This window comes from Equus quagga, chromosome 21 (genome assembly GCF_021613505.1).
Source record: "Equus quagga isolate Etosha38 chromosome 21, UCLA_HA_Equagga_1.0, whole genome shotgun sequence".
Lineage (NCBI taxonomy): Eukaryota > Metazoa > Chordata > Mammalia > Perissodactyla > Equidae > Equus > Equus quagga.
Window position 1 is genome coordinate 32755527 of NC_060287.1, and position 27903 is coordinate 32783429.

Consider the following 27903-nt stretch of genomic DNA (forward strand, 5'->3'; position numbering starts at 1 on the left):
GAAACTTGGGAGTAGTATTCCTATTTCTTTGTTAGTCTGCTCAGGCCCTGAAAATGTTGATTTACAATAGGTGGGAAAAAAGTGATAACCCTTTTATCACTTGCAAAGTTCTTACATACATAATTTGTTGTGGTTGCAAGAGTCAATAAATAGCATCTTCTTCCCCTCCCAAGTCCAGAATCAGTTAAGAGATGGAAGCAGAAGACAGGCAAATGGTGATCCAACCTTGCCTCTATTATGGATACAGTTGTTGGAGAACAGGGCCTTAAGTCTGATAGCCAGGGGACTTGGTATTAGTTTATCCATGGTCACAGACAACGGGGCAGTAAGGGCCCTTGTGAACTTCAAGCTTGGAGGAAAAGGGAATCTGGAGTTACTGTTGGTGTTTGAGATCTGAACCAGTAAGAAAAGGAAGAGGCTGAGCCACATGCGATTGAGGCCCCTCCCCTACCATCAGATAAGTTATTATTTATCTCCCTGGGAAAAGTTAGGGGTGGCGAGAGGAGAGAGCTCAGGAGTGATTAATCTAGCAAACCTACATGGAGGCTAGAGGAGGCGGACATAAGTGGTCTAGCCTAACACATTTTAGGGCAAAATGTAGCATATTGTGTATGAGGAAATAGATGGGGGGGCTGGAGAAATAAAAATTTTGCTATGTGAACTCTTATTTCTTACCCTCTATTCAGCCTTCTTGCCATTATGTCACACAGTTTTCAAGAGTAAATATCCATTTGTATGTCTTCAGTTTTCCCGTTTTCATAGATGTATGGTGCAGGGTATTGCTGCCGTTAATGTCGTACCTGCTCTCTAGAGTATTTAGACCCTGGGCTGCAGTGGTTTGGGTAGGCCGTAACACCATGAAATTTACTGTGCCCACTTTGCTTTAGTAGTACAATGTGGTCATATGCTAGTAAACGTGGCAATGTGATAATATTATATACATATATTAATAAATATTGTGATACAGTGATTATAATAGTAATGTAATACTATGGTTATATTGTAGAATTGTATATTATATCATTAATTATAATAATGTAACATTCAACATTGATTCAACAAATATTATTGGGGTTCTGTTTATGGATATGTGAGGAATGAGCAAAAATAAGATATAGTGCCTGTATTCTAGATAGTAGGCCAGCAGTGTGAAGGTCTGTGGTGGGAAGGCGCATGTTGCATTCATGGAATTAATAGTGTGCCATGTGGCCTCAATACAGAGAAGGAAGGAGAGAAGTAGTCAGGGGCTAGAACAAGGAGGGTCTTATAGGCTACGTTAGGGCTGTTGGCCTTTGAGAGCGTGGAGAAGAGAGTAAAGGATTTTGAACTGAGGGGGCAGCATGATTAGTACCTTAAAAAGAGCAGTCTAGTTGCAGTGAGAACAGGTTTGCAAGGGATGCAGCATGAGTGGGGTTAGCAGGCTGTGGCAGTACTCTAGGCCAGATGATACAGGCTTGGAGCAGAGTAGTGGCAGTGGAAATGGAGAAGTGGAAGGATTCGAGATATTTTAGAGGTAAAATTGACAGAATTTGCTGATGGTTTGGTGCTGAGAAGCAAGGGAGAAGATGGTGTTTGGAGGTTTCTGCCTTCAGCAGCTTCATGGATTACAGGCCCAGTCTCTGACACTGGGATCACTGGAAGAGAGAGATTTGTAGGAAGTAGAATTTGACTTCACTCTTGGACATACTGAGTTGAAGTGCCCTTGAAGGATCTCAATTGGAATGTCATGTAGGCAGTGAGTTACTGGGTCTGGGATGTAAAGGAAAGGTTTGGGCAGGAGACACATATTTGGAATAGTTAACCTAGATGATTTGAAGTTGTAGATGTGGGTAAGATTGCCTAGAGAGAATCACTTGAGCTTTAAAGAAATACCCGCAACCCAGAGATTCTGATTTAATTAATTGGGCATTGGGTTTTAAAAAGCCCTCCAGATCGTACTAATGTGCAACCAAGGTTGAGATCTAGTCTAGAGAGAGTGAGCTGAGATTAGAAGAGGAGCTAGAACTGAGCCTTGAAGGACAGAGATAGTGGCCAATTAGAGAAGGATGAACCTGCATGGGAGACTGTTAAGAGGTGGCCAGAGAGGTAGGAGAAAATCTGTACGTGTGGTATCATGGAAGTAAGAGAAAGAGTGGCCGGCAGTGCCTGTTGCTGCTGAGAAGCCAGATGGGATTTGGATTTAGCAATATGGACATCTTTTAGTTAACCTGGGGAGAGCTGTTAGTGGGAAGCTTGGAACAGACACTGGATTGGAGTGGGCTGAGAAATGAGAGTGAGGAAATGGAGACCCCCAGCATAGACCGGTAAAAGGTATTTGGGGAGAGGCAGTGAGGAGCAGAAGAGGTGTGCCATTGTATTAGGATGTTTTTGGCTGCAAATAACAGAAAACCAGTCTGATTCAACTGATTTAAATGATGAAGAAAACTTACCTCCTTCAAGAGTTTCATAAGAAGTTGACTTTAGGGTTGTGAATTTAGTGGCTCAACAGTGTCATCAAAGACCTAGGGTTTTTCAGGCCCCACTGTGTGACTTGGGCCTCCGGCTGTCCCCTTAGGATGGCAGGATGGCTGCTGTAATTCAGACATCAAATCAGGTATTACAGTCTCCAGCAGAAGGATGACTTTTTCTTGTAATCTTAAAAAAAAATCTTAATACACATACTGAAAAGTGTACAGTTCCTAAGCGTATAGGTTGAATGTTCAGAATCCGAACAATTATAACCAGCACCCAGAGCACAACTGCAATAACCTCGGAAGTCCCCGTTGTTCCTCCTTCCAGTCACTACCCACCTTCTCCCCCAGGGTAACTACTATCCTGACTTCTAACACCATAGGTTAATTTTCCCTGTTTTTGTGCAATATAAGCAGAATCATACGGTATGTGTTCTTTTATGTTTGGCTTTCAGCTTTTTTTTTGAGATCCATATTGTTTGCATGAAGTTGTAAAGTGTTCATCCATTGCATGAATATAGCACATTTTATCCATTCTATTGTTGATGGGCATTTGGGTAGTTTCTAGTATTTGGTTTTACAGATAGTTTCACTGTGAACATGTGTATTCATTTCTGTTGAGTATATAATCAAGGAGTGGAGTTACCGGGACAGAGGGCATGCTTTATATTCAGCTTTAGTACATAATTTCCAACATGGTTGTGTCGTTTTACACTCCTACCAGCAGCATATGAGAGTTTCAATTCCATGTCCTCACAGTTAATTTGTATTATTTCATTTATACATTCTGGTGGGTGTGTAGTGATATAGTGCTGTGATTTTAATTTACATTTCCTTAAGTTGATTAAGGATATTTAATTTGAGCATCTTTTCATATGCTTATTGACCACTTTGATATTCTGTTTTGTGAAGTGCCTGTTTGAATCTTTTAATTTTTTTTTTTTGAGTTGAATGTCTTATTCATTAGTAGGAGGTTTTTTTAAAAAATCCTGGCTATAAGTTATTGGTCAAATATATGTATTACAAACATCTCACACTCTTGGCTTGCCTTTTCACTCTTGATGTTTTCTTTTCACGAACAGAAATTACTGTTTTTAATATGGTACAGTTTATCACTTTTTCCTTTATGGTAAGCACTTTTTGTGTTCTGTTTATAATCTGCCTGCTCTAAGGTCACGAAAATGTTCTGTGTTTCTTCTAAAAGCTTGATTGTTTAACTCTGATATTCGGATCTATAGTCCATCTCGAGTTGGTTTTGTATTGAGTGCGAGGTAGGGTTCAAGGTTCCTATGAATGTCTAGTTGACCCAGCACCAGATTCGTCCTAAGCTAACATCTGTTGCCAGTCTTCCTCCTTTTTACTTCCCGCACCCTCCCTTTCCCCCAGGCAGAGCCCCAGTACGTAGTTGTATATTCTAGTTGTAAATCCTTCTAGTTCTTCTATGTGAACCATTGCCACAGTATGGCTACTGACAGATGAGTGGTGTGGTTCTGACCCGGGAACCAAACCTGGGCCACTGAAGCGGAGCGTGCCAAACTTTAACTGTTAGGCCATCAGGGCTGGCTCCCAACACCATTTCTTAGGAGTACCTTTTCTCCATGCAGTGCAGTGTCACCTTTCTCTTATAGATGAAGTGACTGTATGTAAGGATCTCTTTCTGATTTCCTGATACGTAAGGTCCTATTCTGTTGGTCAGGTCATTTATCTTTAGATACCTTTTTAAAAATATATATATAGCCTTTTAGTAGGTATTGCTATCTGGTGGTATAAGTTACCTGGTTTTGTTCTTCCTTGTGATCTTTTTTTAAGAGTGATGAGTCCCCTCAGATCCCATTGGCCAGCACTGGGTCGTGTGACTACCCCTAAACCAATCAATGGAAAGGAGAGTGGGATTGCCATAATTGACTTAAACTAATTAGGAGTTATCTCTAAATCTTGTTGTAGTGAAATAGACCCTCACAACAAAAGTCTAATAAACAGGTAGAGGAGGGGATAGCTGTTGAATAGGCTGCCAGCAGTGCTGAGGGTTTAAGATACATTTTTATTTGTTTTTTGAAGAGGAGAGAGCTGAACTTATTAAAAGTTGATAGGATGTTACACACCAATGTGAACGTATTTAATGCCACTGAACCATACATTTGAAATGGTTCAGATGGTAAATTGTTTGTATAAAGAATTAGTATTCATGTGAATGTGAAATGATGAACTAGCGAATCTTAACGTAGGTAAATAAGGAAGTAACAAGAAAAGAAAGTGGATAAGTCAGTGAGTTGGGCACCCTGAGGAGATGGTAGGAATAGGTGAACAAGTAAGGAAGGAGCTATGTTATAGGGGGAGAGTGGGATGCCTGGAGTTTGAACATTTTTGAGTGGCGATCAGTTCCCTGGGTGGGTGGCAGTGTGTGTGGCTGAGCTGGGGTAGAGGAGAACATCGTTGAAGATAAGGAAGCCAGGAACCTGAGACACTAAGTGTTGGATCTGTTAGTACTTACAGTTTACAAAGTACTGTGCTTTAACATAGTACTTGACTTAGTATCTACCTCTAAACAGGAAGAACAGCATTATTATCCTCGTTTTACAGATGAGAAAGTGGGCCCAAGGAAGTTAATAACTTCCTGACAGCCCCAAGGAGAAGTAGTGATGAGTGAACTTAACACTCCCAACCCCATCTCCTGTCCCGACTTTCGTGCTCTGTCCACTGGAGCTTTGCTAGTGTGTGTGTGAAAGATCTGGGAGTTTCATTTTTGGAGATCAGATCATGTCTTGCTGACATGCAAAAATAGTGCAAAAAAACTATACAGATAACAACAAGGAGTTAGACATAAATAAGATGTAGAGAAGGTATTTGAAGGGAATACTCTACAAATATTAAAACTAGTTATTCCTGGGTAGTTGTGATTGTGACTCTGGGTGACTTTTTTCCTTTGTTTTACTTTTCTGTATTTTCCAAATTTCCTATAATGGACATATGTTATATGGATTTTTAAAAATTAAAAAATTATTTTTTAACTAGGTTATATATGGAAAATTCAAAAAGTGCCAGTATATGCACAGTGTATAGTGCCTTTATTAAAAAAATGAAAATGTTTGAATTTTTTATTTCTTCTTTTTTTTTTTAGAAATGCACTTGGTGATGGAAAGAGAGCCATTATTTTGAAGAACAATTGGACAAAGGTAGGTTTCTTTTATATTTTACATTGGGCAAATAATGCCATGCAACTTTGTGAAAAATCTGTTTACAGGGTATAAATCTGTATGTAAAAATGCTGGGTAAAATAATGCAGAGCTCAAGAATGTGACAGGGGCATCTTCAGTTCCATAACGAGAAAGAAGACTTAGCTCAGAAGTGGGAGGCCATGTGTGTCTGAGGAGGATGAGTAGCCCACAGGGATCTTGAGAATCTTGAGGGTAGCTTAGTGAGTGAGATGCCAGCACCACATTCTGGATGGATTAAAGACCTAATTCTGAAAAACGAACCTTAAAGCTCAGAAGAAACTATAGGAGACTATCTTTACTTAACACATAATGCACAAATCACTGGAGAGAAAAACGCTGATAAATTTGACTGTAAAAACTTGTGTATGTCAAGAGATACATGAATGAAATTATAATCTGGGAGGAGATAATTTGTCATATATGTAGCATATCTAACTGATGGGATTTGTATCCAGAATATGTGAAAAACTGAAATAAGTAAGAAACCCAGTAGAAAATGGGCCAATAAAATAAAGGTGCATTTCACAGAAGAGGAATCCTGAATGGGCAATAGAAATAAACTATGTTCTATTTCCTAGTAATTAAAATTGTCCAGAGGTAGAACAACAAAACCAAGAGAGCAGAATAGAGAGCCTCCAAGCAGACCCACATGTCCATGAGTACCTAAAACAGCGTGATGTTGTTTGGGTCCTTCAGACTGGCAGAAATGGAAGAGACCAGTAGTCCTGAGTATGGGCGAGCGTGTGTGCTGACGGGAGCCCTCAGTAAACTGGGGGGGGAGAATTGGTTACAACCGACTTGGAGAGCAGTATGATGTGCATATGCCCTAATTACTTGATTGTGTGTGTACCTCACAAACTTTCTTGCATACCTGCACATGGTGAGATGTACAAGATTGGACACTGCAGCATTTTAATGGCACAGAACTGCAAATACCTAGATATCCATTAATAAAGCAGTGGGTGGTAGTATTTTCACTTGATCAGAATTGTTACTATGATCTATCTGATCTGTTCCCTGTCTTTAACACCTGTTATTTCTCTGACCTCACTCCTGCTCTGTGCCTTGTTCACTCTGTGTTGGCCTCCTCACTTTTCCTTAAATGTGCCAGGCCCACTCTCAGTTTGTACTTGCTCTTCCCTCTGCCTGGAATTAGAATGCCTTTCCCCAGAGCATGAGCTAGCTCCTGTATTTCCTTTCATTGTTTGCTGAACGTCCTCTTCTCCATGAAACCTTCCCTGGACACGTTACTAAAATGCCAGACCTTCCCTTTCCTAGACATTTGCTGTCATCTTCCTGCTTTACTTTTTCCCCTCTGAGCATTTATCACTACTGAACATACTCTATGTATTATTCAAGTTCTTTTTAAGGTGAGTCCTCCAGGACAGTGTGAGCTCCATGAGGGAAGGTATTTTGTTAGTTTAGTTCACTCTTGAATCTGGACTGCCTGACAAGCTGCCTGGCCCAAAACAGGCACTCATCAGTAAATCTTGGTTGACTTAGGGAGTAAATGAGTTGAATACTAGATTGCAATTGAAATGAGTTAACTGGTTTATCAACATTTATAGATTCAAAAAACAGTGTTGAATGAAAGAAGCAATAAAAGCATAATATAGGCTAGAAAAATACCTCTGAAATCTTGATAGTATTTCCTTCTGGGCAGTGAGAGAAGAGGGAAAAATCAGAGAGGGTACGAAGGAGATTTCAGGCATATCTGCATAGTTTTATTTCTTTCATTATAAAGGAATCTCAAGCAAATCTCACAGACTGTTAACAGTTAATTCTGGGTCTTTGTTATATTAATCTGTTTTCCTAAATCATAAAAATGTCTGAAATTTTTTTTAAGTAGAATTTCAAATAAGACACAGACAGACATATGTTTCCGACTTCATTCCTGGCTTTACATAATTCGTTTATAAACTAGAGTGAGTAGAATCATAGGACTTTAGAGCCCCAAAACAGTGATTCAGGTGGCCTAGGAGTGTGTCAGAGTCTGGGGATTGTAAAACTTCCCAAGTGGACCTCTGCATCCAAATTTTGGAGTCACTTTTTAAATGCCTCATTTTATAGATGAAGAAATTGAGTCACAAAAAGGTAAAGTGAGTTTTGCAAGGTGTCATTGCAAGTAAAAGACAAAACTGGGTTGACTCTCCAGCATTGGATGTGCTTCTTATTTGAGGATGATCAGTTTGTTGCTGTTTTCACTGAATCATTATGCTTGAAACAGAATCTTTGCTGATCACTGAACCTGGCCTTTGGCTCTATAAATATTTACAGAATGAATGGATGATAAAATTCTTAAAACTGAATCCCAGCCTATGATACTGGTTTTCCAGAGATAACTTTTGCTATTTCACTCTATTTTCAACTGAGAAAGAGAGTACTGAAACTGTCTGACTTGGAGGACTTTATTTACAATCTTTATTCCTGACTTAATTGATCAAACATAAAATATTCACTAATTTTTAAAGACTTTTTTAGATTCACAGCAAAATTAAGAGGAAGGTAAAGATATTTCCCATAAACCCTGTGTCCCCACAGATGCGTAACCTTCCCTGTTATCAGCATCCCCCAACAGAGTGGGACATTTGTGAAAATTGATGCAACTAATGTGCACACGTTATAATCACCCAAAGTCCATAGTTTATCTTAGGGTTCACTCCCCAGGTATTGTACATTCTGTGGTTTTGGACAAATGTATAATGACGTGTATCCACCATTATGGTTCATATAGAATGTTTTCACTGTCCTAAAAATCCTCTGATCTGCTTTTCCGTCCTTTTCCCCAAAACCTTGGCAACCAATGATCTTTTCACTGTCTCCATAGTTTTGCCTTTTCCTGAATGTCGTATAGTTGGAATCATACAGCATGTAGCCTTCTCACTTTGGCTTTTTTCATTTAATAATGTGCATTTAAGTTTCTTCCATCTCTTTTCATGGCTTGATAGCTCTGTCTTTTTAGTGCTGAGTAATATTACATTGTCTAGATATACCACGGCTTAGTTATTCATTCACTGGAAGGACATCTTGGTTGCTTCCAAGCTTTGGCAGTTATGAACAAAGCTGCTATAAACATCTGTGTGCAGGTTTTTGTGTGGACATAAGTTTTCATCTCCTTTGGGTCAGTACCAAGGAGTACAATTACTGGATCGTCTGGTAAAAGTATTTAGTTTTTTAAAGAAAACGCCAAACTGTCTTGCAAAGTGACTGTACCATTTTGCATTCCTACCAACAGTGAATGAGAATTCCTGTTGCTCCCCATACTTCCCAGCATTTGGTGGTGTCACTGTCCTGAATTTTGGCCATACTAATAGATGTGTAGTGGTATCTCATTTTTGTTTTAATTTGCATTTCGCTAATGACATATGATGTGGAGCATCTTTTTATTTGTTTATTTGCCATCTGTATATCTTCTTTGATGAGGTGTCTGTTAAAGTCTTTGGCTCATTTTTTAATTGATTGTTTTCTTATTGTTGAGTTTTAAGGTCTTTGTATATTTTGGATAACAATCCTTTATCAGGTGTGTCTTTTGGGAATATTTTGTCCTGGACTGTAGCTTGTCTTATCATTTTCTTGACATTGGCTTTCACAGAAGTTTTTAATTTTAATCAAGTCCAGCTTATCAGTTATTTTTTTCATGTATCATGCCTTTGGTGTCAGATCTAAAAAGTCCTCGCCATACCCAAGGTCATCTAGGTTTTCCACTCTGTTATCTTCTGGGAGTTTTATAGTTTTGTGTCTTACATTTAAGTCTGTGATCCATTTTGAGTTAATTTTTGTGAAGGGTGTAAGGTCTCTGTCTAGATTCATTTTTTTACATGTGGATGTCCAGTTGTCCCAGCACCATTTATTGAAAAGACTGTCTTTGCTCCATGGTATTGCCTTTGCTCCTTTGTCAAAGATCAGTTAATTATATTTATGTGGGTTTACTCATTTTTTTAAGATGGGATGTTTTGTGATGATTCCAGAAATATTTGTGTGGAAAAATACAACTTCTAGTGAATATTTAAAAAAATTGGTAACTGTATATCCAGGTCATTTTTCATTTTATTTTACCAGAAAGAAATGCTCATTGAAGGATAGTTTAAACTTCAAGAACAAAAGTAGACTGTGTAAGGTCCATTCTTTAATTTTAGAGGAATCTTTTTACTTTAGAATTAATTATGAGCCTGAGTCTGTTGGGTCATGCCTGTAGGATAGAAGCCTGTATAGGAAGGTAACTCTGTAGATTTCTGTGTGAGGGTGTGCCAGTTTTTCTTCCTTCTTTGTGGATACAGAAGACTGGTACATGCTTTCAGGCTTAAGAGAGAGTGAGTCATTGTATCCTAAAGAGTGAGAATTTCTATGGTATAGTCAACAGATATTTGTTGACATTTCTGTGTGCGTTGCCCTATGATGTTGTTATACGGGATATAAACCAGTAGCCTTACAGATGTCCTTAAGAACCTTTTAATTTTGAAGGATATGTTAGGAATCTTGTTTGTGAGTGCTAAAACCTATCTCCAATTAGGCTTAAGTAGGAAAGGGAATTTATTGGCTCATGTAGTTGAAAAGTCTAGGGGTTGGCTTCAGGCTTGGTTGGATCCAGATCTTTACACATTTTTCTTCCTGCTTTTCAGCTATGCTTCCCTGTTAGCTTCATTTTCAGTCTTTTTTCTCTCTTTTCTCTGTGTTTCATTTTACCTGGGTTCTCTTTTAATGTCTTCAAGTTCACTGATCTTTTCTTCTGCAATGTCTAATCTGCCTTTATTTCCGTCCAGTGTGTTTTTCATCTTAAATGCTATAGCTCTCATCTCTAGAATTTCAGTTTGAGTATGTCTTATATATTTCATGTCTTTACTTAATGTATGCATTCTTTATTTTAGCTTCTTGAACATGTGGAATATATTTATAATAACTGTTTTAATGTCCTTGGCTACTGTTTCTGTCATCTGTGTTATTTCTGAGTTGTTTTCAATTGATCAGTTTTTCTATTCATTATAGATATTTTCTTCCTTTGCATACCTAGTAATTTTTGATTGGATGCCAGACGTTGTGAATTTTAACTTATTTGGTACTGATATTTTTGTATTTCTGTAAATATTTTTGAGCTTTGTTTGGGGTACAGTACAGTTACTTGGGAGCAGTTTAATTCTTTGGAGTCCTATTTCAACTTTGTTAGGTGGGACCATAGTGGTATTTGGTCTAGGGCTAATTTTTTCTCCACAACTGAAGCAAAACTCTTCTGAGTACTCTCCTTGATCTCCATGAATTATGATGGGTTCCCCCTCTGGTGGTTGGGAACAGGCATTGTTCCTGGCCCTGTGGGAGTGCTGACTGATGTTCCCTTGTAGCCTTTCAGGTGGTTCTTTCCCTGGCTTGGGTAGTTCCCCACATGCATGCACTGATGAGTACTCAGCTAAAGACTCAGAGGGACTGTCCGAAGGTCTCTGGAGTTCTCTGTGCAGCTCTCTCCTCTCCGTGCAGCCCTGCAAACTTGAGCTGCCTTGGCTTTCCTAGAGTCATAGCTCTGTCTTCTTAACTGAGGCTGTGGTCTCTGTCTGGGTTCCTTATCCCTGTGCCATGGCTTAGGTGCTCCATTCAGTAAGCGGGAGCCATCGTAGGGCTTAATTCGTGTTTTTCTCATTTCTCAGACATCTCTCTCTTTTGTTGCTGGATATCCAGTGTCTTGCAACCTTTGTTTCATATACTTTGTCCTCTTTTGTTTGTTGTAGGCAAGAGATAAATTCAATCCCTATTATTCCATCTTGACCAGAAGTGGTAATTAGGTAATTAGGGCTCTCTTGACTTCATTTTGAAAAAGACTTTTACCATGTAGTGGGAGCCCCAAACCGATATCCTTAATCACTGTTAATTCTAGTGGAAAGAGAACCTCTTTTAGTATCTATATAGTATACCTGAGGGATGCCTCAGACTGATACTGACTGAACCATGTGCCCACCTGGGGATTAATCACTGTGACCTGGGAGATGGTGCATTTCAGTTGGCCGGTCTCCTGAGTCACAGCTATGCTTGTATCCTACCATCCATTGTTGAGATGGGGCACCAGAATTGACAGTCCTGCCATTACTTTGTGGAGTACGTGGTGGCACCCAAAAGGAGCTGATGCTAGGCAGATGAACGACAGGGAATTTCCATGTGTATGATACAGAAGGAGGTGGTGTCAAAGAAGAGCAAAACTTCCTATTGTAGTTGGGTTCAAAAAACTCTGAGGTACCTTTAATTTAAACTTCTTTCAGACAACTTCAGCTAAGAGAACTGAATAAACTCCTTTCTCAACGGATAGATATTATTACTGGGTTTTATAGAATTTAGGGAAAATGACCCAGTAAAAGATGAGAAAGGTGGGGGAAAAGAGAGAGAAAAAGTGTTTTCTACAAATTTAGAAGGTATGGTTTATAATCTATCCTGATTTCCTATGCTGATTTTTTTAAACGTAGTTATCTAAACTTTGAAGTTGACATATGCCTAGAGGATAGGATTTTGGTCTTGTAGATTGCTTTATCTTCTTATACCTTAGAGGAAAAGCAGAGTTTAACCAAATGCAATCTGAGCTGGGATCTTTGATCTGAGCCTAAATTGTCTGGCTAAAAAAATTCTCTGGAACTGAGGTTGGGTTGGTGCATCAGAGCAGGATTGTATATGCACTGACCCTGCATAAACAAAAGTCCTTGTGGTTGTTTTTGGCTTCTTTTAGTGGAAAGCTCATCTTAGAAGGGTCACTTATTTCTGATTTCATATTTTCTCAGAATCAGAATGTACTTTGTAAAATATGCAGTAAAGAGGAAAGAGCTCAAGACCTGGAGCCAGAAGATCAGGGTTCTTTGGTTTGCCTCTAAATAAGTGTGACACGGAGCCAGTTTCTAGCCTCTTTTACTTGTAAATCACTTCTCAAGTGGAGATACTGTGACTAAAATGAGAGTTCCGTTTGTGAATAGCTAGAAGGGGGGTTGGTTGAGTTAGCCCCAGGCTTGGTAATACTAGCTTTCTAAATTAAAGTGTTCATGCTTGCTGTGGAAGATTTCTCCAAATGCATAAGTGGAGCAACTAGGACTGTGGTTCTGTAGCAAAAAACAGCAGAAAACAAATAAAACCTGATCATCGGAATTAAGGGTAAATCAGTGGTTTTCAAACCTTTTCTTAAAGCCAAGAACTACACTTAAAGGTGACATAATTAAGAGCCGATTAAGAGAGCTGGAAGGAAGACCTAGCCTAGACGCACCCTCACTGTGCCCGTGCCCGTGCCCTGCAGAGGGTTGGAAACCTGCTGCACAGGCTGCTGGTTCCTTCCAGCTCTAACGTTCTTTTCATTTCCAAAGTGTAGGGAATTTAATAATGTAGAGACTATTACTGCCTTAAAGTATTTTGAAAAAAAGTACTTCTTTATAATGAATGATTTTTATACTTTATTTGGCATAAAATAATATGTTTCATTCTTTACTAATAAAATATAATAAAGGTTGAATTCTTTGGGGGGGGTACAAAAATCTCTTATGCAAAAATGCTGATCTCTAGTCAGTTAAAAATTATAAGAATACTATTTGTAACTTTTCACTTAGCTCACTTAGGTAAATTTTATTTCCTGAGAGGTATTAACATTTTTATTTATTTTTCGTTGATAGGGTCCTAATCTAACATTTTAAGTGACTAATCAGTTTTAAAGCAAAATATTTTTTCCTTATCTACTTTCTTTAACTTAAGCATATCTTTGAGAAAAAATTAAATTTATTTTTTTGGAACAGGGTCATTATCGTTATTGTGCTGCTCTTTCTATGCTGGGGGAGTATGACTGGGCCCTGCAAGCAAACGTAAAAGCTCAAAAACTCTGTAAAAATGACCCTGAGGGAATCCAGGATCTAATTCAGCAGCATGTAAAGTTACAAAAACAAATAGAAGACCTGCAAGGTATTTCACCTAAGATTCTTTTGGTTACAGTCGAATTCCCTTTAAAACTTTGAAGGTGGGTTTCTTGAATTAATGGAGGACCATAAATCAGTTCTCAGGTGGTTTGTACTAATTTTGTTATGTTGGTCAGATCCCTTAAGTTTTCCATTTCTATCTGTGTAGAATTACATTAGTGTTATATTCCATTAGGTAATTATAAGTGATTTGTATTTTTTGTTTGAAATAGATGGCAACAAATTGTTATTATTTATTCCTCTGTAGGAAAATATGCCTTCTTGAAATTTTGAATAAATTAAAGCCTTTCTGAAACAAAATTAAGAACTTTCCCTCCATTATTATAGTTATTTCCTAAAGAAAAGGCCCTTCAATAGGGTTGTTTGATGTTTTTACACCAAGTTTGTGTCTAATTCCATAGCATGCTGAATGTATATACATATATACACATAGGTGTGTGTGTATATGTATCAGAAATTGGCTGTGTAGGCTAGGAATTCTAGATTTTCATTCTGCACTTGTTTTCTCTCCTAAGTCATTTTGCTTTCTCCAATGCCTGAAATCCCCTTACTCTACACTTTCAGCATATATAGGGTCTCTCTCGTTTTTTCTTCTTTGGTGATTAAGTGTCTTATGAAGCTGAGCTGAGCAGTTCTATTTCATTAGCAGATGTTGTCATCCAACATAACATGATTATAAGATTGTGAGCTCCTTGAAGACAGGTACCATCTCTGATTGAGATATATATATTGCTGTATGTAGTCAATGATCAGATGTAATGAGATGTCAAATAAGAGTTGTGTAACATTTTTTGACACCATCCTAAAACTAAAATCATCTAGAAATGCAAAAGTGTTTAGGTTTATTTTTCAGTTCTCTAAATTTGATGTTCTTACTGTCAGCTTAAAGGAAATTTGAAAATCTTTTAAATTGTGTGCTCCCAGTCTACTGATTACTATGCATGTGTGTGATTAATTTTTATAGGTCACACACCAACCAGGAATCCACTTAAAGCCTTTTACGAAAGCAGGTGAGTTAATATCAGTCCGTTTAGTAGCTGTAACTTGGAATGGCTTTGCCCAGTGAGTTTAAGACTCACTTGTGTTTGACACTTCAGTTGCTAATAACAACCACAATAAAGTTGGGGATGGATGGACAAGAGGTGGTTTTTAAAGTGTTGGTGTGTAAGGTCAGATGACCTCTTGAATTGTCAGATTTGGTTTGCTGACTGTTTTACTGAATTATTTGTGTATGTATATGTTGGAGATGAGTAATGTAAGCCTGTGAGAAAAAATTGGATGTTATCGTGCTTGATTGGGACCAGTTTTGGCCATGAGGGTCCTGGCAGGCGAGAGCAGGGGCACAGTCTGTGCCTTTTACCCTTCACCTCTGTCCTGGAAACCTCTGCCTCCAGCCTCTCAGTAGCTTTTCAAAGACTAAGACAGTTCGTGTTAGAAATCGGCAGCAGACTTGAGTATGCTCACAAGAAAACAAATAGCAGCCAGGGGTCTGAGTTTGCTTACTTGGCAATTAAAATAGCTTGAGCTTTTCCCACATTCTTCAGATGCCTAAGATATTGAAGCTGTGGAATTTAAAACCTATTTTAATACTAGAAAACAATGCATTTCTTGAACTGTTCTTTATTTTGAGTTTTTAATACCAAATTTAAAGTAATATTTATGTATAGAGCCCAGTCTCCGAGGTGGAGATTCTTTTTAAAACGATATTCCCTTGCTTTCACGTTAAAAAGGCTGTAATTGCTGAAAGCTGTTTGTTTGAAGGATAACTTTTCAAAAATGTGTATTAATCAATAGAAATAAAATGATTATTTCCTTTACCTTCCCTCAGGGCCCATATACCTAGTTTGTCAGCACCTGCATTTAGTACTTCACTTAACTTTGTGGAGACTGAAAAAGATTCCAGAAAAACTAACCACGAAATGGCAAACGGTGGTAATCAGAATCTAAAGGTAAGCTCAGTTAAAAACTAAAATTAAAATTATTTCAAGTATGGATAGTCTCATGCTTTTACAATAATATTTTGGTGATATGAACCCCTTTTTGCCTATTGATATCAAGAGAATGATTCTCTCTCTCCAATAAATAATCCAACTACCTCCTACAACCACATTAAGACAATGCTTCAACATCACAGAATTTCTTTTGAAGTCACATTTGTGTGTTTTAAAAATGTTTTTTCTAAATTTCACTTTGCCACTTGGACAGTAGTCTTTGTATGCCTTCTTTTTACGTCTCCCAATCAGACAGTCACTTGGGAATGAGTGACAGTGAGGTCTGGTGGCCAAATCATCCCACCCCTTACAATGCTTTCGATTTTTCTGCTCCTCCTTTTTCCCTTTTGCGATCTACTTGGCTGCCTGGCACTGCGCCTGCCCACTCACCCAAGTTGTGCTGGACCTGAGAGGCACCCCGTCCCCATCTCTGCCCAAGGTATTTCTGCAGCCTCTGTTGCTCTTAAGAGCAGTGCTCCCCATCGCTTCATTCATTGCTGTGCTCAGCAGAACCTTGTTCTGGTGCTTCTTCAGAGCACCTCTAGGCCTCTAGCCTGGCTCTTGATCAGTGTGTCCCAGATGATCTGAATCTGAGTTTTCCTCTGAACTGTAGTGTTCTCAGAGCTCAGCAGGTGTCACCAAGTTCACATTTATATTTCTCTCCAGGGCTTGAGGGGGAAAATGGTGTTTTGGAGTTAGATGGGTCGTAGGCATTCAAGGGGACTTTTCTAACCCACTGTGTAATGCTTTTGTTGTTAATAATGAAAATCTCAGAGACTGTATTCAGTTAGGGAGAGGAGCATAAGGAAAGATGTGATAGTATTAATTCAATACAGGCAGTTATGGAACAACTGCCCTGTCAGGCATCACGCGAGGTGTCAGAAATAGAATTGTCATTGAGAATTTGTCATGTCATAATCTCTTATCATTAGTTATTGTTTTATTTGTTTATTCATTTAAGCTTAATAAGCAGCTCAGTATTTTAGTGCTTGATAAATTCTATCCTATTTTATTATTTAGCTATTGAATTCTTCCTGGCTGTATTTTTTGAAAGTCTCACTAATTTCGTTTTCATGGGTAGGTGGTAGATGAGGCTTTGAAGGTAGATGATTGTGACTGTCATCCTGAATTTCTTCCACCATCAGGTGAGTTTTTTTTCTTATGTTAATTGTTGCTGAGTTAATGTAGTGGGGCCTCAAAACTTCTATGCCCTAAAATTTGCACAAGCCTCACTTATATTTGCTCTTGTTCTCCTTTTACTTTATAATGCTTACACATTAGGAAAACATCGAGTATTTGTTTGAAATCAGTGGTCAGTCTTTTCGTATTATTTAATAAATTTAATTTTGGAAATCCAAATAAAAGGAATGGAAAGGAAAGATGAAGCTCTTCTGGATCTGCTACCTATTTTCCATTAGGCCAGTGTTTATCAACCTTTGTTTCATTATCTTGCCCTGCAAAGAGCCTTTTTAGGCATTTTTTTCCTAATTGCCCTCCCCCCATGAAATTTTAATACCACAGACACTATCTGTTTATGTACATCTGTGCTTTATATATAAAAAGTTAGTTTTTTTTCATCCCAGTAATTGATTTTCACCCTGTTGGAGGTGATGTTGCCCTGTTGAGTATGGATGCTTTAGAGTAACACTGGTTTATCTTAAATTGCATGTGCTCTGTCTATATGTTTATTTATACGTCTAGTAAATACACAGATGCACAGCAGGACCTCATTTACTGAGCATCATTGGGAAATGAAGGGTTCCAGAGAAGCAAATATTCATGCTTCATTTATTTCTCAGTCTCTGTAGACTACCAGATTTTGATGGAAATCATTCTAAAGTGGATTACATGCTTCCCTGCCTTTTAAAACAGAGTTTAAGAAAACACAGATTTTCTTGAAGACTCAAGGTGGTTGTTACACACAAGTTACTTATCTCAAGCTTTCATGTGTTCCTCTGAGGGTTGTTGTAGGGAGATTGTTGACCTTCTAGTTAGTGAGCCTGTTAACTCTCTTTTCCTTTCTCTTATTTGTTGGTTCATTTGTTTTCTTCTCAATGTTTTTCCTTCCCACTGTTCTATCTTCTCTTAGACTCGAGTACAACATATCCAGCTACTTACTGCTGGGCATTTCCATTTGGTTAGCACATTAGCAGGATTATAAAGAGGGGGAAACTCAGGTGATTATCTTATGTGATACAACTCTCATAGCACATGAAAAATCTTTGAAGATAAAACTTTTTTTGGCAAATGGCTGTTAATTTGTTGGTATTTCTTAGGCCATTATTATCAGCATGTTTAAATAAATAATTTAAATACCATCCACGCTTCAGCATCTACATTCAGGTGAAGAAATTGAGGTCTCAGGATTAGGGTTAAGTAGTTTTGCCCTAGGTCACACAACAGAAATCAAACTAGAGCTCTTCTACTTGTCTAGAGGCCTTTTTGTATTCTGAGGCCACCAAAACCAGCTCAAGCTCTCATCCCCTCCTTAATAACAAAAGCTCTGCCCTGTCTCTCCCCAAAGCTTCCAGCAAATACACCGCAGCCCTGTTGCTGTGCTCTCTCCTTCACAACCTTGCACATGTCACTCCTCTGCCCAAAAGTACCCAGTGGCTCCCTGCTCCTGCCAGTGGGATAAAGGCTGAGCCCACAGCTCTGGAGAATTGGAAGCACAGGGCCTGTAATGCTCACCCAGTCTGCCTTTGCAGCCCCTTCCCAACCTTCTGTCCTCACCAGACTCTCCGGATCACACAGGTTTACTTAGTGGTTCTTCAGATGAACTTCACTCTTGGGTTTGGCCCATTCTATCCAAATCCTACTTGTTCCTTAAAACTAAACACAAGTGCTTCATCCGCTTTTTGCTTTTCCCAGCCACCCCACCTTCAGTGATTTCTCCCTTCTCTGAGTTTTGAAAGCAGTTTCTATGGAATTAATATGTCAGTAACAACACAGTATCTTCTTCTTAATGGTGATTATTGTTTTATTACTGAAGTGACTGCTTTTTTCCCCATCTAATTGTAAATTGCCTAAGAACAGTAACGATAGCCTATTTCTGTCTGTATCTGTTATAAACCTAAATAATAATAATCATTATAATTCATAGTAATTTTATCACATACATAGAAAAACAGCAGTAGCTTCTCTTCTCGCTTACCTGTTTATAGTTACACTCACGCACAGCATTGCTTCCTGTGCTTTCTCATTCCAGTTTACGTATTTTTTATTGTTTTACTTTCAAGCTTATAGATTTTTATGTACAGATTTCGGGAACAAATACTTTTGTATTCACAGGTCAGCCTCCAAAATATAAAGGAAAACAAAAGTCCCGAAACAATGAATTGGAGAAGTTCAGGTATGTTTTTTACGTAAGGTGTTTTTTTTTTCTCCCTAATGTCTTCCTCCCAAGATGAAAGAAAAAGGAAAAAAAATCTCTTTCAAGGTAGTAGCTACCTTTACTATGTATATAATGATGAGAACTAAAATCCCTTTCAAATATCAAAGGCGTGTCTTTAGGAGTGGGTCATTTTTAGCTAAAGGATTATTAATCCTGGATGTTAATACTGATTTCTGAAAGTCATGTAATATGAAATATATCAGTATTAATTTTTTAAAATTCCAAAATACATGCTCATGAGAGGAAAAAATATTCAGAGAAGTGTAAGGTGAAAATTAAGTCTTCCCTGCTCACTTTATTTCACCTCTCCCACATTTCCTCCTCTAGTGGCTTCCTTTATAAAGGAACTCACTGTGAACAATTTCTTGGCCTTGTGGAAACTTACTCTGCATCCACAGGCATGGGTATGCGTATATTCAGAGACTCTTTTGAGTAATTACCATTATGGGAAAGTATTTACTAATGAACAGACTACTTATAACATTAGTTCTACCAAACATCCCCCCCAAAATTAACAGTATGGATTCTTGTCATCTATCTTTATAGTTAATTACCTACAAAGATAGAAATTGATTGCAAAGTGAAGTTGTAAATCTTAGAATAGATGCAGAAGTTCATGAAGTCAGTGAAAGTGATGATGGAGAAACTGCAAAGCCATTTCTGCCACACTTACACCAGTTGTCAGTTTTCTCTTCTTTATTTCTTAAGGTGGATTCCTTGATAGGCACTTCAAGGAGAATGATTTGAATATCAAAGCACTAAGAGACAATAGTAAAGCCCCATTAAAAAAAAGACCATTTTTTGATGTTGCTACAAAAATTAAATACAAAGCAAGGGCATAGTATATTATGTTATTCTTTTATTTCAGTAGAAAAATCCTGAGTCTCCCCCTGTCCCCCTCCCCACTTCCCCTCCCCACAAAAGAAACCCAAACCACATACATGAACATTCTTTGAATGCGTACTTATAATTTTAAACTGTTTTGTTAAAGATAAGTTTATTTTCCTGATATTTTGTTTGTGTTTTCAAACTGAAGCCTTCTTATTTGATTATGTCTACCTCCTGGGGTTATTTCATGATTAAATGGGATAACCACATAAAACACTTAGAGCCCTGGAAACGTGGTGACTGCTCAGTACACTTGAGCTATCGTTGTTGTTAACTGTCATTTTCCTTCTTGTTAGAACCATTCTGGCCTATAGCTTGCTTTTATCTCTTTCAAAATATCTTGCGTATATTCCTGTATGAGGCCATGGAGATCTGTATCCTTCGTTTTTAAGACTGTAGGATATTTCATAGTATAGATGTATATCTGAAGAAGAAATTTCGAGTGGAATTGCTCTGTCAAGGGGGATGTGTAATTTTAACTTTGATAGATTTTGCCAAATTGTCCTTCCAGAAAATGGGCAGCATTCACATTCCTACTAAGCCGTGAGACGGTATGGTATAATAAAAATATATATATTTAGTCTTTGTCCCCAGTTCCTGGCACAGAGCTCCTAAACCCTTGGAATTTCCTGAGTGGTAGGAGTGTCTTTTGTTATTCATAATGAGCCCCTTTCCACCCTACCTGATTTTATACTAATGAGATGACTTGAGACGGGGCCCCTAGATACTTTCAGGATTGAGGCTGGTCACCAGAAAGACCAGGCGTGTGATTGGAGGGTTGGAGCTTTCAGCCTTATGCCCTGATCTCCAAGGAGGAAAATGGTGCTGGAAATTGAGTTCAGTCACCAGTCGCCAGTAATTTAATCGTGCATGCCTATGTAGTGAAACCTTGATAAAAACCTGTAAACATCAGGGCACGGACAACTTCCCGGTTGGTGAATATAAGGAGATGCTGGGAAGATGGTGCACTCCTGGATGGCACAGAAGCTCTGCGGCATCCTCCCCCACCAATACCTTCCTATGACTTTCTTCCATTGGGCTGTTCCTGAATTGCATCCTTTATAATAAACCAGTAATAGTAAGGAAAGTGCTTTCCTGAGTTCTCTGAGTGTTCTAGGGAATTATTGAACCTGAGGTGGGTCACAGGAACTTCAGGCCAGGCAGAAGTGTGGGTAGCCGGGCACCCCATTGTAGCTGGCAGTCTTGTGAGACTGAGCCTTTAAACCTGTGGGGCCTATATTAATTCCAGAGTTGGTGTCAAAACTGAATTCTTGGACACCCAGTTGATGTTGGAGAATTGGTGTGGAAAAATGACAAGTATTTAGTGTCAGAAAAAACCACACATTTGGTGCCAGAAAAACACTACCTAAGTACCTGAATTTTCCTAAGCCTCACCGGCATTAGGAATCAGACCATCTGAAACAGTTATATCTTGTTAGTAGGTCTAACCACGTACATTACTCTGAAAAGATTACATGAAATGGAGCATCTTTGCAGTGTTTGTTGGACATTTCTTGTTTCAGGACTACGTCGTTATTGATGACTGTAGGTTTGTAATAACTTTTGATGATAGCGCAAGTCCCCCCTTCTTTTTTTTTTCAAAAGCAGTTCTTCCTTTTTATAATCAGTTATCTGGTTCCCCTCCACCTCTAATTTTACAGCAATTGTTATAAAGATTTCATTGGGGTTAGAGACTAATTTGGGGAGAAGCAGCATCTTGGTAATATTTCTCTTCGGGAACTTGTGGCTCTCCATTTACTCAGAATTTAAAATGACCTATGGTAAACATATATTTTTCTTTATATAAGCAGGACTGTTTTAAAATAATTCAAAACAATGCTTTTCTCTGTCAGTTCTAGTTCACAAGGGAGTTTACCAGTAGATTTGAAAAACATCTTGGAGAAGCAGTTTTCTAAATCTTCCAGAGCTGCACACCAGGTAAAGGAAAAAGCTTTTCTTTTTTTTTTTAAAGATTGGCACCTGAGCTAACATCTGTTGCCAATCTTTTTTTTTTTCTTCTTCTTCTCCCCAAAGCTCCCCAGTACATAGTTGTATATTCTAGCTGTGAGTGGTCTGGCTGTGCTATGTGGGACGCTGCCTCAGCATGGCCTGATGAGCGGTGCCGTGTCCATACCCAGGATCTGAACCCGCGTTGAAACCCTGGGCCACCGAAGCAGAGTGCGCGAACTTAACCACTTGGCCATGGGCCCAGCCCCAGAAAAGCCTTTTCTAAGGGAAAAAGCAAATTCTTTAAACAAGAAATTTTTCACATGCATTAAATCTAATCATCTACATCTCTAAGATTTATGTTTTTATAATTTTAGTTATGAACATATAACTTAATATGTGATTACTGAGAAACCAAATCATCACTAATTTAGATATTGACATGATAACTATGTTAACCAGGCATTTGACTAATGGTTTACACTGCAGAATTCTTTGCTTCCCAAAGATTTAACAGGAAGTAAATCTTACTGAAGATTTAAAGATTTGGGAATCTTTGCTTCCCAAAGTTTTAACTTTTAAGTTAAATATTTTAGGAAGATTTAAATCATTTTAAAAGTTTTAAACAATTGCAGTTTTCATTATACCTACTCTAAAACCATTAAAGAGCAAACTTTTTATTTTTTGACTGAGTTAACATTAATCACATAACTTTATATATAAAATTCTTTCTGTGGTAGTTAGTAAGTAATGAAAAATGTACATTAAGGGGGAAGGGATGGATAGGCACAGCACAAAGGATTTTTAGGGCAGTGAAAGTCCTCTATGTGATGCTATAATCATAGATAGACGTTACTATACATTTGTCCAGACGCATAATATGGACACCACAAAGGGTGAACCCTACAGTAACCTATGGACTTTGGGTGATTATGATGTGTCAGTGTAGATTCATCCTTGGTAACAAATATACCATTCTGATGAGTGATGTTGACAGTGGGGGAGGCTATGCACTTGAGGGGGCAGGGAGTATATGGAAATCTCTCCCTACCTCTCAATTTTGTTGTAAAGCTAAAACAGCTGTAAAAGAAAAAGGTAAAAAAAAAAAAATGCAAGAGATACAGCTAAAAGATCACTTTGAAGGAAATTTGTGAAGCTTAATACATTTAATACAATGTGTGTATTAAAAGAGTAAGGACTTTTAAATTAATGAACCATTCATACCAAGAGTTGGAAAAAAACCCAGCAAATAAACCCAAAGAAAGTAGAAGGAAGGAAATAGTAAACATCAAAGTGAAAAATAATGAAATGGAAACAAACATGTAATGAAGGATCCACAAAGCTAAAAGTTGATTCCCTGACAGTGAGAATAAAATTTACACACCAGTGTTGAAACTGATTGAAAAAGAAAAGAAGATAACACCGTAAAACAATTTCAGGAATGAAAAAGGGTGCATTACCACAGATCCTTCAGTGTTACAAATATATCAAAATACTATTATAAACAACATTATACCAAGAAAGTTGAAAATGTATATAGATGAAATGGACAAATTCCTAGAAAAATCCAACTTATAAAAACTGACTCAAGAAGAAGTAGAAACCTTGATGGAATCCAGAATTTAAGAACCAGGGCTGGTCACCGTTCAAGTCATGGCACACATGTGGACTATGTAGTACCAGTGGAAGGGTGTCTCTTGGTTAAGTGTGGTTCATATGAGTGTGCTTTGACACTTCAATCCTTTGTGTAATCAGTTTTGTTTCTTCTAAAATAAAATACTGGATTTAAATTTCACCCCAAAACATGTACATTAACATGAAATACAATATTTGTTTCAGTATGAGGGTCATTTTAAAATTCATTTAATTATTTTAGGTGTATATGACAGATATCTTATAAAGGACTGCTGGAATGGAGCATGTTTCCAGAAGTTTATGACAATAGATTTCTAATCAGGTGCATGAAAGCATGTTTAGAATTTCTAACAGATGTTAAAATTATGTCCTTTTACATTAAATTTGCTGACTCTAAAAGCCATGAGGGACTTAAACAAAAAAGAATCTGTGAATATCAAAAGATTATTTAAATAAATATGATAGTTATTTTTGAGCCTTCGTTTGTTCATTTGACACTTTTATATGCAAGGCCCTCGCATATGCTGAAGACGAGAGACAGTGGGAATGCGGCAGTGCAAGCCAGCCTACTCTCATGGAGCTTTCAGTACAGATCATTTACTTGAGGATAATTTCCAATGGAAAAATGAGACTGTATGGATGTATTTTCTAGAATGTGAAAGAGAATAAAATGAATCAGTTCATTCAAGGATAATAACTAGTACTTGTCGGCGTAGCACATCTTCTATAACTTTTAAAATTCATATCTTAAGATAAATATGGCCGTCATTGAGGCTTTTCAATGCTGTAGTAAACACTAGCTGTATGGGACAGTTGCTCTCTCCATGTGTATTCTGGGGGAAAGTTCTCCTAAACTTTGATTTCATTGAATGTAAACCAGTGGGCAGCTTTTGTTCATGTGTGACCAAACTGCTTTTCCCTCCGTGCTTCATGCTGTGGGGTCTCCTTTTGGATCTTTATTGTTAGGAGCAGTGAGGAATATCACACACATATTTGCATTTCCTGCTCCTTTGAATGGTATACACCTGTATGGCAAGGAATGAAGAGGTCTAGCTTAACTTCTAGTCTTGCCTCTCCAATCTTCACGGACCATTTGTAACTTATAGCTTTTGCCATGTAACTAAAATTTGAATTCAGTTTATAGTGTATATGCACATATATTCAAATTAGAAAGTTTTTTTCCTCACATTATTTCAGAGTACATTATAGCAATTTTGTTTTTGTTTTTTTTATTTCTGATGCTCTTCTCTTTAACTTACTAATATCTCTCCTGATAATTTTATCTAATTATATTCATGTCCATATTGGGTAGGGCTAGAGCTAAAGATTGAAATATCCGTTTCTTGCTGAGAATTGAGGTTTGTTCCAGAGCACAAGGGCAGTTATTAAAATCTGATAGTGATCAGTAAAATTGATTGCTTGTTCTTATTTGTTTAATTGTTCTAATCCCTGTCAAACAATTTACTTATTTAAATGGCAGCTGGTGTTCTCTGTTTGTGCTGTTAAAACTTCCAAATAGCGTCTGTTTAGTCTGGAGAAGTGAGTGAGGCTTAGCATCATGTAGTTTAAAATGAACCACCCTTTCTGCCATGGGCAGCAGGAGAAGTGTCAGAATGAAGATGGTGAAGCAGTACCTTTTAATTTTCACTTTAAAGGTGCTGTGCAGAGAAAGGAATATAACGCATAAAGGGTAGCTTTGGGTATTTTTTTACACATTTTATGATCAGTTCTAAAACATAACTGCCTTGTGATGCACTTTGGCATTTTAAATTCTAGACTAAACACGTGTAGCTGTGGATTACTGAAACAGGATTTCTTTCTTGCAGGATTTTGCTAATATAATGAAAATGCTGAGGAGCTTGATCCAGGATGGTTACACGGCTTTGTTGGAGCAGCGCTGCCGCAGCGCCGCACAGGCCTTCACGGAGTTGCTCAACGGTTTAGATCCTCAAAAAATAAAGGTAGAATTGCCATCTTGTAACCTGTTTATGGATGCTGATGCCATTCAGATGAGTGTAGAAGAGAACCAAGGCTTTAACGTCACAGTATTAATATGCCTTAGACCTCGCTGAGGTGGGCTGACTCTGCCCCAGGTTGTGAGAAGCAGGTGATGCTCTGATTCAGCCTTAATGCTTGCACGATAAACGACCCAGCGACACAGGTTTAGACTCTTTCCTGGCACTCTAGTTGGGATTCATTAGAACTGTTGGCTTTTCTCTTATTAAAGTACTAAATCAAGGATTTGGACTCCCTTTAGTCACATCTTTTCATCCAGAAGGAAAGTATTAGTTAGGGAAATAGTCTATGCACAGTTGTAAGAAAGCAAATGTCTTAATCTGTCAGTAGTGCCCACTTATATGCAAAAAAGTATGACTTCAGTTACTCTACCCTCTTAGGAACCGTGCCTTCAGGGAACTCTGAGACAGTGATTCTGTGTTTTAAATACTTGATAGAAGTATAACTGCATATCTTTGCAAAACGTATTTTCTAATTCTGTTTGGCCTTTATCCCAATCACAATGATCAGTGAGATTTTATTACACTTCTTTTTCTGTTGTGGATAATGGGTTGATATGATGCACATTGAGCAGAATTATGTTTGGATTTTTAACTAGAGCATTTTTATTGACAGCAATTGAACCTGGCCATGATTAACTATGTCTTAGTAGTCTACGGACTTGCCATTTCTCTCCTTGGAATAGGACAGCCTGAGGTAAGATTTGTAATAGAGATAATAAACAATTAAAATATGCCATTACTTTTAGAAGATATGTAAAAATAGCTTTCCCATTTTTGCTTACTTCCTTCTGTGTACTTTCTTGATAATTTTTTCTAAAATACCTGAGTTTAATTTAGTTTGTGGTGTTTTTTTTAAGAGAAAAGTTTGTGCTCCCATTGTCAAAAAGCTATGCCAGACAACCAGTGGGAATCTACTTTTTATTTGTATAAAAGGTAAAGGACTTCATGTATCATGGTAGAGCTCAGAAACATGTAGACGGAAAAAGACAAGTTGGAGACATAATAAAAATTGTGATACCACTTATGTACAGTTTGGAAAATGTACAATATAATAATATAGATTGTTTATGACTATCTGTGCATCATGTAAAAGTAAAAAAACATGGACTAGCCCTACATCACATTTAAGATAGTGGTTGCATTTAGTGATGGAAGGATGGAATGAGCCAGGGAGGTTAAGAAAGGAGAGTTCGACTTATGCTATTTTATTTAAAAAAAACTAAAGTAAAAATGATGTTAATATCTTTTAGTTCTGGGTGGGAGTACGTGGGTATTTTATTATTTTCTAGAATGTAGGCTTCCCGTAACCACATACAGTTGGCGTATAGGTATGAGCACACTTGGTTTCTGTTACATGGTCCTTCAGTGCTCTCCTGGAAAGCTTACATACCTGCACTCTTCAGTGTTATACCTTTCTTTCCATGGTTTTGAGTTTTCGATAAAGATTGAAATGGCTCAAGAGTTACCTCAGGTATAGTATATCCTTTCTACCAACTTGGGCTCCAAGCTTCCTTGGCTACATGAAGGCTTAACCCTAATTGCTACCTAAGAAGAGTCAAGTCGTCTTTTATATTCTCCTCTCTGAGTGGCCCATGGTGCCTGAGGTTCGTTTTCTTTGTGACATACTTCTTTCCTTGTTCTTAATGTGGCAGATGAATGTCTTCCGTTGAGGCCTAATTCTTTTTTCTAATAGATTGTTGGAGACAGGACTTCATGATCTCAAATCTTCTATTCTTGGCAGAGTAATAATAAATATTTTGTTTTGCCCTATTGGAATTGAAGAAGTAGTTTATTACATTTGTGATTTACTTTGAAGTAGTGTGATTGATTAAAAATAACAATAAAACAAACAGGTATGATAGAACTTAGACATTTAAAAGAATTTCATCATTCAAAGTAACCCCAGAAGGAAGCAGTGTATTTACACCAGTACAGCCCTTGCTTAACATTTTTGGAATGCCTTCTTTGGAACTGGCCTCAAAGCTTCTTCTTAACTCCATTTTGTAGTGACATTTCCTTTTTCACTCACAATGGGGTTACCACTATTGCCTTGAGCTAAGGGTCTTTTGGGTGTTTTCTAAAACAAAATTCATTCAAAGCACAGAGGTTTCCACTTTTGAAAATATTCGAAAGAATGTATTCTGAGGCCAGCCTGGTGGTGCGGCAGTTAAGTTCATATGTTCTGTTTCTCGGTGGCCCGGGGTTCGCCGGTTTGGATCCCGGGTGTGGACGTGGCACTGCTTGGCAAAAAGCCATGCTGTAGTAGGCGTCCCACGTACAAAGTAGAGGAAGGTGGGCATGGATGTTAGCTCAGGGCCAGTCTTCCTCAGCAAAAAGAGGAGGATTGGCAGTAGTTAGCTCAGGGCTAATCTTCTCAAAAAAAAAAAAAAGAACGTACTCTAAGCTCTGTAAAACTTTTGCTGAAGAGCTATTCTTAAGACAGAGC

General features: G+C 37.9%; 1 protein-coding gene across 7 annotated transcripts in view; it reads left to right on the forward strand.

Moving 5' to 3' along the window:
• The window catches only part of LOC124231314 (E3 ubiquitin-protein ligase TTC3-like), a 122420-nt gene that overhangs the window by 27601 nt on the left and 66916 nt on the right, over nt 1-27903 (forward strand). For all 7 annotated transcript variants that reach the window (XM_046648035.1, XM_046648039.1, XM_046648033.1 and 4 more), the window contains 9 exons: nt 5569-5623; nt 13408-13570; nt 14549-14594; nt 15413-15533; nt 16657-16720; nt 18867-18927; nt 21711-21795; nt 25266-25400; nt 26071-26151. In XM_046648035.1, the coding sequence (XP_046503991.1) occupies nt 5569-5623; nt 13408-13570; nt 14549-14594; nt 15413-15533; nt 16657-16720; nt 18867-18927; nt 21711-21795; nt 25266-25400; nt 26071-26151 (811 nt within the window). The remainder of the gene's footprint in view (nt 1-5568; nt 5624-13407; nt 13571-14548; nt 14595-15412; nt 15534-16656; nt 16721-18866; nt 18928-21710; nt 21796-25265; nt 25401-26070; nt 26152-27903) is intronic.